We start from the raw sequence: 11,851 nt of genomic DNA, 5'->3' as shown, positions 1-11,851 counted from the left end.
GATTAAGCGCCGATTAAGAAACTCTCATCACTTTCCTGGCATCTCCTGCGCGCCCGCTCTCCAGCTCTCCATTTGGCACCACAGCGGTCCAAAGCGCCTCAGTCGTTGTGGTGGGACGCAGTCTGGACACATATACACAATAATCCTTGGAGTATGAGAAACAGATGGTGAGTTATTCTTTTGTCTTTGCTGCTTTCAGTAGTTGCACATTTTATTATAAACATGTAATTGCCTTGTGATATTGTCTTGGAAATAAATACATTTAATCTATACAAATAAAATGATAATAATAATTTTAGAAAATTGAAAGCATTATTTAATAGAAGATGCTACTTTGATCGGCTATTCATCTTTATAATACAATTTGAATTTTATGTATTATTCACTTGCACAGTTCATTTACAATAACACAATGGTAAATACAGGAACAAATTAATTATTGGATGTATTTGTTCTTTTTGTAATTTTTTCCCCCCCAGATCCAAATATAGCCAGAGGAAGAATCACACCCAGGTTGACAAAACGCTTAAAGGTGGACAGTGGAAATAAGACAAAAGTGAGGCGTCATAAAATGACTGTGCTCAGTAAAGACCTCTGATGAACCTAACTCAGTTATGGCATTAAGTAAGACGTTCAGGTGAAGAAATATCCTGTGTCAAGGGGACTTTGATTGAAAAAAGAGGACAATCTAAACTCTCTCTTCATTAAGCAAAGACTGTCGCCAATCAATCCTCAATGAGTTGAATTTTTGGCCCCAGCTCTTAATTTTCACCAGCTTTATATTTTTTGATAAATTCTGCTCCTCCCAGCATTAGCCATGGTCTCTGTTTGATGTTGAAAATTAACCTGGAGGACAGACGAGGTCAAAAAAGGTGAACAAGACTTCACCAGGTAAATTATGCTCTTTTTTGTAGCATTTCACCACAAATCTGAGTGCTTATTTCTTTAAAAGCTGTGGTATATAAGGTTTTTCATTTTTCTTAAAACGAGATTGGCTTTTAAATATCTTTTTTCTGGCCCTCTGGCCGTTTTCATCACAACAGGATCCTCTCATTTGTTTGTTTCCCTCCTGACTGTCTGCCATTTTTCATCCTATCTGACTTGGCCCGGTGGTATACGAGTTATCCTTCGCTCCTCTACACATTTTTATTCACCTTTTTGCACCAAAGTGGTTCACTGAGAGGCTTCATCCTGGCCGGCAACATTCCAGCCAAGGGGGAAGAGGACTTCCTGACACTGGCTGCTTCGCGGCTCAGTCGCAGGAAACGTGTCATTGGCGCTGCTGTAGGTGTGGCAATGGTTCTAATACTGTTAGTAGCCATTCCCATACTGGTCCACACAACCAAAGGGGGGAATACTGGAAATTCGGGAAGCCATTATGAAATGCTAGGAAGCTGCCGGATGGTATGTGACCCCTACACCACCTCTCAGCCAGGCCAGGAGCTGACGGCTGTGTCTCCACCACCCCAGGATTACTCTGGGAAGAAGATAAAGTCTGGGCTTCGTGGGCCTCCGGGGTTGCCAGGTCCTCCAGGAGCACGTGGACCCCCTGGTGAGCCAGGCAAAGCAGGTCCACAGGGGCCCCCTGGTCCAGGACCAGGTGGCTATTCGCCCTCGCTTTACACACCCAAGATTGCCTTTTACGCAGGGCTACGCAAGCAGCACGAGGGGAATGAAATACTGAAGTTTGATGATGTGGTGACCAATGTAGGAAACTACTATGAGCCCAGCACCGGCAAATTCACCTGCCCTCTGCCTGGCATCTACTTCTTCACCTACCATGTTCTCATGAGAGGTGGTGACGGGACCAGCATGTGGGCAGACCTGAGGAAGAACGGACTGGTTAGTAAGACTGTGTGTGTGTGTGTGTGTGTGTGTGTGTGTGTGTGTGTGTGAGAGAGAGAGAGAGAGCGCGTGCGGAGGCATGTATACTGACGTGTTTGTATGCACACTCACGATCATCTAACAGATTTTTTGTTCCACTGTTGACCATCCTGTGTTACCATTGACTCACATTCACCTCTGTAACATTGAGCTCGTCAGATTCAGAGCACATTCCATTTGCAGGTGGAGACATGACAGCCAAGGAATGATACAGCAATCCTCCTCCTCATTAAGGGGAATTCATGCTATACAGTTTAAACCCTCAGCCACAGATATTTGCATTCCCATGTTTGCTGTGTCGAAATGACAAGTGGCAGAATGCTAACGCGGCCTACAAAACGGAACAGTCTAATTAGGGAGTATCATACGCAGAGTCTGATTATTGCATAAACAGAAGTGCAAAAGAGCACAGCAGAAATGCCTGTCAGTATGTGGACCAGTCAGCCTACACCTCAGCTAAATAAATAACGAATGTAAAATTGACAGTCCACTCATCCACTGTCTCATTCCCCAGACACTAATTAAAGACAGAGGAGCTGATGGGGGAAGACGAGAGGTGGGGCAAATCACAGGGATTTCATCAGAGGACTCCAAATTCAGGAAGCATTCTTCAAGTTCCTTTTAACATCCATCCATCCATCCAATAATTTAAACAACACACACTAGAAAGAGAAAAAGAAAAAAATCATATCAATGTTTCCACATTTAAGTATGACTGTAAATATATTGCACTAAACCTGGAGTTTGCCAGCAGCAAATCAACAGTTAGTATATTATTTAGTGGACAGATTAATGCGGTTAATCAGGTTCTATTGTAAAGCTCCTACTTTACACAAAACACACTAATGTTTCTTGAGCAATATCTGTCAATCATTAGAGGCAACCTGAAGTTTTCTTAAAATGAATCCACAAATGAGCAGTGTAGAGAGGAGTATAATAGTGCATGGTCAGTGCACATAGGACATTTTCTTGACATCATACTAGCTTTAGTGTTTAATATGCAGCCATGCCTCAGTATTCATTCATTACATTTGAAATAGAAAATTCTCTTCTCCGACTTAACATGTACAATAAGGATTGTTCCAACTCACATACTACATGGTTCATACTAATTAAGGCCGCTACTTGATTTCGACTTAATTGAGTGAGATGTAAATTAAACGTTTAAGATTATTCATCATGAAGCACCACAAAGATAAATATGTTTATTACGGCCTGCCCTATGTCTTATATTGTCATTCAAGTCATCTTAGACTGCTAAATAATTTATACATCTTAGATTAGATCCCCTGAACACCAGCTATACTTTCGTCTTCTATAACACCTCCCCTGCTTGTCCATTGATTCTCCATTAATTATCTTTTCACTCAACTCAATTATTTAACCTAACCTTGGGCCACCTGACACCAGGTCCACAAGGTGGCCTCCTTAAACAGGGATCTACCCAAACCCAGCTCCCGATGCATGAAAATTGGGTAAAATTGTATTGTGGCAGAATACCTGCTCATATTTGTGGAGTTATTTAAGCCCAGTGGCAAGAAGGGAATCTGCCTGAGGCCAGTCAGTGGTGAGGGTTTACTACATGGACGCTATGTTTGACAGGTTGCATTCCTGACTGTGGAATCAAATAGTCTGTTTTACCATTGCCGAAGGTACTGAAACTTTATTGGATAGTTTGTTTATCCGCTGGGTTGTATTTCTTTTTAAAAAAGGTTTGTCCTGGCTACAAATTTGCCACCTTCCATTCCTGATTGAACTTTTACACCTAAACAGATAAGGTTCTTTGTAAGGGCGGAATTTTTTCGGCAGCCAGCCCGACGGACTGAGAACTCGAACAGACTCAGAGAGAAAGAATGACTCGCGAGAGACCCGACATGACGCGGAGATGTTCATCTGAAAGGGAGAACAAAACAAAACAAGTGAGTTGTCGGGATGATCATGGGTAGCGCACAGGAAGATAGATGACTTAATGGTGGTGTGGAGACAGTGGGCTGGTAGATGAGGCATCTGGGAGGCTGGTGGTGAAGGCCAGGATGAGATCAGGTGTGATGACCAATGGACACCCACTCAACATGTCTCGGGTTTGATATGTGATCAAGGCCGGCCAGAGAAGAAGAAAACTGCCTTTGTGCTACTACTCCAACAGATGTAGATACTCAAAGGAGACGGTGTAAAAATAGTCAAATGATAAACTCAAGACAACAACAGATTTTTTAAAAGGAATCTTTGATATATAACTCTTTCTGTTGGTACACAATGTCAAGCTAATGGACTGTGATGTGTGACACAAGTGTAATATAATGCAATGCCAGGAGGATGTGTTGTGTGGTGTGGTACTGGATCCCTAGATCCAATACCTATTACCTTTGGTAAATCCCCCAATCTGTAAAGCCTACCTGCTCACCCCTCAATCTAACTTTCACAAATCATTGCAGCATGACAGGGCTTCGGTGTCAGGGGATTTAGGACTGGGGGTGCGGGGGTAGAGGGGGGTTGTGTGTGTGGGGTGCTTCCATGTGTGTCATGCGACAGTGATGGACTTGTGGCACAGTGCGTGTGATGTAAATGTTACTTAAAGGCCTATTCTTGCTCAGCAGATCAACCCTCAACTGTGTTATTAGCGCAAAAAAACACAAGACACCACAATGTCAAACAGAAATCCCAATCTAGTTTGGGATGATGACGGATCCCTCTTCTATCCTTAGTATACTTAATGATTTAATGTTAGCTTTGCTCAAAACAAATAGCCATGAATGCCCTTCCTACTGGTGCCACCATATTATAAATGTGCTTAATCACTCAATTTTTAATTCACTGTCAGGGATAGATGGGTTTTATGCTGCTTAATATTCTAACATGGTAGCAAATGTTATTAGGACAGTCTATCCTAATGCTGGCATGCTTTATTTTGTGAAGGGTGGTAACACATCATGCACACCTCAACGGAACTTCTCCCCTTCCCCTCATTAACTGCAGGCTATGTGAGCTGTTCACCTACTCATTAATGTTCCCATCGTGCACCACTGCACTGTGTATCTATTTTAAATAATCTTAACTCAATGTAGACAAATAGTTACTGGTTGCAGCCTCGGTTTAATTTCTTTCTTTTTTCTTTACCAATCATCAACTCTTTTAATAGCTCAGTTAAAGGTCAACTTGTTTCACAGTTGTCTTAAAATGTCATCGCTTGCTTTAATGAGTGCTACCTGTATCAACCTCCTCCAGCACAGAGCTATGATACGATGTGCTACAGATAAAATATAATTAGTCTTACAGTGAAGGGCAGGACTGTTAGATAAATACAATTTGTCTTATTAAGTCATGTCAATTTTTCTTTTTCTTTTTTCAATTCCTAAGAGATCCAAAAATACATATATCTTAAAAACCTGATGAAACGCACTAATTAAGATGAGTCAATTCCGCTGATACTGTGCACAGTTTTGACAAATTGCGTGTTGCAGATCACAGGCTTGAATACCAAATGGCAGGTAATAGCAATCCTAAGGTACGGTTCTGCTACATCTTGTCACCATGTAATCCCCGGACTCCCAGAGGAGAGGGGAAAACCAACCCAATAAATATTCTATTTCCACAACATCCTCCACCATCCCACTCCCCCTAGAGTCCCCAACTGCCATGTACTGGAGTCCCTTAGGTAAGTTTAACAGCTACTTTTCTATTGTCTCCACTCTAAGAGGTCAGTATATCACAGTGAATGAATCCTGTCAGTTTTATTACCAGTGGAGCACAGCATCACAGATAAAAACAAGACTTCATATAACCCCACATCTCCCTGGTCTCACAAAATAGCTTCGCTTGATCAGATCCCTCCTCCCTCCCCTTTGCTCTGCCCCCACCCCACTCCACTCCACCCCACATCCACACCCCCTTTGTCTATCCTTGTCTATCGTCTGCAGTGCGGCTCCACGTGTATAGAAAATGACACTGCAGCTGCCCCCCCCGCACAACCATTGCACCCCCTTTGTGGCCCCCTCTGCTCCCAGGCGTGTTTAGTGGAGGCCCTATAATGAAAGGGTGAGGTGGAGACAGAGACAGCCACAGGCAGGCCCCGGGGGTCCCTGCCTTACGCCTCACAATCCTTCCAGCTCCAGAATCAGCACAGCGTGCAGCCTGGTTCACATGGATCAGTCTGTGTCCTCCGATCAGTCGTATCCATCTCCTCTGTCGGCTTCCTGTCCTAATCCCACCACGGATCTCATACCTCTCTGTCTGGCGTCTACTTTAATGGATGCCTTGCGTTATTTCTTCACACACAGGCACATTAGCTGAAGCACCAATTCATATATCACATATTGACAAAACGATGTCCACGCTGAGTGATGAAAATGATTCTGTTGCACAAAATACAACCACACTTCCCTGCATTTTGTCATAAGAATCTGAGAAGGAATGATGGGTGTTGGGGGTATTTATTCCTGTTTCCCCCTCCATTACGCCGCTTGTCCATAAAATAATGAGCAGGATGACATATTCCTCGTGTCAATAGGAAGTCACAACAACAACATCACTGTCAGAATCAAAGCCAAAGATGCAAATGTGGTATTGGCTGTCGCTACATATATGTCAAGACGAACGACAAAATAACCTTTACAGATGACAATAGATTGGTGTCATTTTAAGAAATGGTCATCTGGGGGATTATGAAATGGTAGATTATGCTCAGTGTTGTGTTTACACCAATTCATAAAGCTTAGACAAGCCTATAAAAAAAGTATTTTGTCTCTAATGATTGTCTTTAGCAATTAGTTTTTCTCTAATTTCATAATCTGTTTTCTAAACTGTTCGCTCATGAACTAATAGTAATAGGAAGAAAGTCGTATTATATTGGGGTATGTTAATCTCTCGATCCACATGATGAGGGGAGCAAATTATTTCATGTGGAACATTTTTGGTCATTCACTTATTCACATGTTTTTAAAGGATGACAGAAACCATTTTTAATTCAATACATGTTGGACAATAAAAAATAAATTATATATAAAAATCTGACATGCTTTTATATTTTCCCATATCAGATTCTCAAGACGAAGAAACAAACTGGATGTGTCTCTGATAATAAATATAAAGGTTTGAGAACCCCTGTGGACTACACAACATGAAATCTAATGAAACAAGACGTTGTAACGGCATAACAATAGCTGTGGTTGGTTTTACTGTGGGGCTGTTGAGCTGTGAAACCCCCGGAGATCAACTTCTCTGCCCCCTTAATCAATCTGGTTTAGAGTGGACAGGGACATGCTTCACCACTGGTTGCCAACATGCTCCATGTTGGATGCCGCATCCATGACCTGAATTTCGTTTAAAAGGACCTACAGACAGTGCCTAGAGGTAATAGAGCACAACTTCACGGCTGATAAATGGTGAACAATGTGTTCACACAAAGAGTAAAACACAGGGATGGAGGGGAAAAGAACATTTTTTATTTATTTTTTTACTGTTACAGTAAATCAGACTCTGCTGCCGAATGACTGACTGTTTTCAAATTGATGCATGTTCATTGGGGAGAAAGGGACTCCAGTGATGGGGATGACATGATGGTACTTGAGTTGCAGATGATATTCTGTGGCTGTCACAGAGATGTGCGTGGCTTGTCTGGCTGCTGACATAGATTGAGTGCTCCCACCGTAGATGGACACTGAGCCAGACACAAGGCCACTGATGGCTGACATATGTCGGATGATTGGAGCTGCGACGCAGAATTATTGATACATTCCACTGTGGAGGCACTTTTTGTGCTTTTTACATTTGGCAAAAGGTGTTTTATTCGTGTTTGTTTCACTTGAACTCAAATCTGATTCACAGCTGCAGATTTGCACAGTGCACTACACATCAAAAGCCTTGTTCTTCTTTTACTTTCATAATACAATTTATATTAAAACTGTACTGTTTAACTTTTAAAGATAAACACATTGATTATAAATCATTGTGAATTGAGTTCATACAAAGTACACTGTGTGTCTCCGTATAGCGGTGTTTAGATTTTGTTTCGTCCAGCGACATTCTCGCAGTGCACACATTTTTTTGTTTGTTTTATTGTAAAAACTACTACGATGAGTTGACTGCAAACAAGTCGGACTATGATTGAAAACACAAAGAAGCGTCCTCAAAAAGATTCAGAAAACTCACAGTTTTTCAGAAGGTTGACGGATGCTTCTTGACCCAGCCCACCCCTGCTCTGCTGGTGAACAACCACAAACGCTCCCTCAGTTGGGTTTGATAGTATTGCTTGACAGAGCCCGTTTTCAGACGAAAGGACACAGCACACAAATAATGGCACATGGTTTCTGTTCATAAAAAAAACAAACAGAGACAGAACAATTACAACAAATAACAATCAACACTTCAACAGCAACATCACCAAAAGTTACGCACTGGAGCTTTAAGACCCTTACCAGTTTAAAATAAAAGGACAAATCCTCTACAACTGTAACTAGATCTCACCATGTGTATTTAAATGTCCACAACGAGTAAACCCAATTAAATGTGTTAACAAACAAGTAAAGATCCACTGCTGCTCGCTCAATAAGACCGAACTAACACACAGCATGCAAATGTGAAACTGTCTGGCTGAGGCATAGCCACTCAATATCATGCATATTGAGCTGGCACAGGACCATCAGCAACAGGTCAATAGCTGCTCTTTCTTGGCTGAGCTAGTTTCCCCACAGACAACCTGTTGTCCCCACTGAGTTGGCTTATCTCCACAACTCAATCAGATCACCATCCTGTACACTGAGCCCCAGCCACAGCTGATCAATAACACACAGAGTGGCTGTGTTTGATTAGTCCAACTCTGGGATCAAAGGTCACAGTCCCATCCATGTGTTGATCAACGTTAATGTGGAGGTGATATCACGCAGGCATGATTGTATCATTTGAAGGCTGTTAATGATTGATCGTAACTTGGCCTGATAACACATTCTTTAATAACAGAGGAGTAGAGTGCGGTGTGATAGTTAAAGTTTGAAAGAGCTGTCGGGTAAGTGGCTGTGACATTTACACGAGTTTGTTCGGTTTTATTCATGTTCTAATAGTCATTGCACGTGTCCTTTGTGGGTGACAGGTGAGAGCCAGTGCCATCGCTCAGGACGCCGATCAGAATTACGACTATGCTTCTAACAGTGTGATCCTGCATTTGGACGTGGGCGATGAGGTGTGTGTGCAGCTGGACGGAGGCAAAGTCCACGGAGGGAACACAAACAAGTACAGCACCTTCTCCGGCTTCCTTATCTACCCAGACTGAATCTAATCAGTACTCTCGCTGCGGGAGGAGTGGTTAGAGGAACATCAGTGCACACAAAGATATATCACAAGTATATTTTCACACCAACACAGACATGTATGCAAATGAATGCAGATACACAGACATGCATCACAAAACACACACACACAAACATCCTGAGAGTCCAACAAAAAGAGGTGTGAACAGAGTGAAAACCCAGCACAAGTGGAACTAAGTTGAATTGTGTGACAGTAATTATGAGCAGTTGAGATTACTGGTGCCCATTTTGTGCAAAATATGGAAATGGGAATATGTACAGTTTAAGTGCACATTAAAATTGCACGTTGTGGCTCTGAAGTATCAACAATATTATAATGTTAACATTGATAATATTATAAAATATTATACACAATATTCATATTAACTGACAATGTGATTACTGGAATGCAACAAACGCCATCAGTGTGATTGTTTTTGATGCAATAAGGCGTCATTAATCAAGATGACAAATGGTCCAGTCTTAACCTAAGCAGTATTTGACATCTCCTCCCTCCATTTTTAATGACCTCTGATCAAATGGCTTGTCTATATTTTGCAACTCATCCTTGTAAAGTACTTTCCCCTTGAGCTTCAAAGGGAGTTACTCCAGTAGAAATTAGAGCAGCACTGATTAAAATAAGGGAAAACGAGTAAGACAGATGTTTCATCTACAGTGTTCCTGTGAGACAGGATGTGATATGTAATGATAAAACAGGACATGTTAATGTTGCAAATCAAAGACACATTTTATGAATGGCACTTGTGCGCAATGAGGTTTTAATTGCCAAGTGCATTATTGACAATAGTATGTGTGTGTGTGTGTGCGTGTATGTCAGTGTGAGTGAATCTATATACTGTGAGATAAAGGGCCACTGAGTTTTACTTACATTAAATGATGTACAATACATAACAAACACTGTAATTACACTGCCATACCTACATAGTACTTTATTTTTTTGAGAGACCATGTCAAAGTGTCATCACATTCAGTATATAAACACAGTAATGTTGGGATGGACAGTCTGCTACGTTGCACAGGTTGAGGTGGCAATATTGCTATTAAAAGTATCTTACCTTCCGTGTCTGTGTCCCTTCATGTTGTTTTAAGACCAGGGCTCAACAAACGTGTGCACATTCAAGAGCCATAAACACACAAAGACCATTGTTCAGTTTTATTTGCAGGGACCAATCAGAGCGACCGTAGAGATTTAGATATACGACATGGCGGCTCAGATCGAAGCAACAGTAGCCGACCACAACCGCTGCCTGCTACAACATGGATTTCCAATATGTCTTAAGACACTGTTCAAGACACAGACATTAATACTGCTACATTGATCTCACCTTATAATACACCCAGGATCTACAAATAAAGCAGATGTAAACATTTTAAATGTAACAATATACTAATCAATTGTACAAACGGTGGCTGTTGTTCATCAGAATGTTTTGTGTCAAGATTGGTGCATTTCACTCAATTCTAAGATAATGCGGGAGTGATGGATAGGCCTCAGTAAGTTTACAGTGTTGTTAAATATCCAATTAATTTAATCAAAAATGACTACTAATAGAGCTAATGTTGTTATTATTCCCTGTTACATTCTCTAACTTGTTAAAAAAAAAAGAAAATAAGTCATTTTAGTCAGTTTGCTACTAAATTTGTTCAATGTGTGGTGGACAAGACACAGCTCTTTATTTAAAGAAAAATAATTGTGGGACATGAAATTTTTAAGATCATGTTACAATTAATATTAGGTGACTATAATAATTGGTGAAATTGGGGACATTATTTCATAATTTAAGTACAAATGACAGGGTGATAACATTTGTTGTTTTAACCATGTGGTGCGACTTCTTTCACCACATTTCATACCTCATTCTGCTTAAGAATGACTTCTTCCTCAAATAGATCTTACAATACTGATGAAATGGAAAACATCTAGAGTCAATGGGATTCTTGACTTAAAGGATTTGGTGAATCTGTTGCTCCCAAGCAGAGAAAGTGGGCTGTAGCTGTGGCACGGCTGGCCCAGCCCCCGGCTCTCTCTCCTGGCAGATTCCAGTTGAAAGTTAATTGGACGGGGAGAGGTCTGAGACAGGCTGCACTGAGGCCCATTAGTGATTCCCCTGTCGAATCCAGAGCCATGAGGATCACAGACTCACAAATAGGGGATTAAAATAATCAATAGCCTTGACTTCTTTCGACCACACACACACACAGCGTAATTAGTGAACAATCTATTCAGCGGTGGACTATGACACCTTCCTGAACCTTATCCCGGACACATAAGCTCCAGACCCCGAAAGATGTGGCACCTAATGAGGGGAAATAGTTGTGGCTGCCTCTGGTTGAAATGAAGAAAAGGTCAGGAACCAAACAGTCTTCTATGAAACTGTGTCACTGAATTATGTCTCTCAAATTTTAGGGTTTGGCCACAAAAACCATTAGAAACATTTTTCAAGGCCATTTATAGAACTGTTCCATAACATTTGCAATTAACAAGAAACTAAATTGTTCAAAGCAGCAAAATGTGCAATAATGCAAAAATGTTACTAAAAGAAACATTAAAAGCAAGATAGTGTTGTATCTTGTTGATATTTTTAATAGATTTTTACCACAGCAGATTCCAGCAGCAACACTGCCATCTAGTGTCAAATGAAAAAAGCACAAACATATACTGTAAA

General features: G+C 41.2%; 1 protein-coding gene and 1 long non-coding RNA gene across 2 annotated transcripts; one reads left to right on the top strand and one right to left on the bottom strand.

Annotated features, from left to right (window-relative positions):
* Positions 1 to 1,005: 1,005 nt before the first annotated feature.
* c1ql4a (complement component 1, q subcomponent-like 4) lies at positions 1,006 to 9,576 on the top strand. Its single transcript, XM_058644030.1, has 2 exons — positions 1,006 to 1,842; positions 8,969 to 9,576. The coding sequence occupies exons 1-2, from the start codon at positions 1,297 to 1,299 to the stop codon at positions 9,146 to 9,148; spliced, it is 726 nt and encodes a 241-aa protein (XP_058500013.1). The 5' UTR covers positions 1,006 to 1,296; the 3' UTR covers positions 9,149 to 9,576.
* On the bottom strand, positions 1,735 to 8,961 carry LOC131469135 (uncharacterized). The gene is made up of 3 exons (XR_009241776.1): positions 8,298 to 8,961; positions 8,032 to 8,189; positions 1,735 to 1,824 (listed from the first exon to the last, which is right to left on the bottom strand). It is a non-coding gene; the product is annotated as an uncharacterized LOC131469135 (long non-coding RNA).
* Positions 9,577 to 11,851: the final 2,275 nt, after the last annotated feature.

The sequence above is a fragment of the Solea solea genome, chromosome 11, assembly GCF_958295425.1.
Source record: "Solea solea chromosome 11, fSolSol10.1, whole genome shotgun sequence".
NCBI classification, from domain to species: domain Eukaryota; kingdom Metazoa; phylum Chordata; class Actinopteri; order Pleuronectiformes; family Soleidae; genus Solea; species Solea solea.
Note: the sequence above shows the minus strand (reverse complement) of the source record. Positions and strands in the feature narration are given on the sequence as shown.

Excerpts from the sequence above, each read along its gene's own strand:
- c1ql4a (XM_058644030.1), top strand. The coding sequence starts at position 1,297 with ATGGTTCTAATACTGTTAGTAGCCATTCCCATACTGGTCCACACAACC. Across the intron at positions 1,843-8,968 it reads ACCTGAGGAAGAACGGACTG|GTGAGAGCCAGTGCCATCGC; the intron begins GTTAGTAAGACT and ends TGTGGGTGACAG.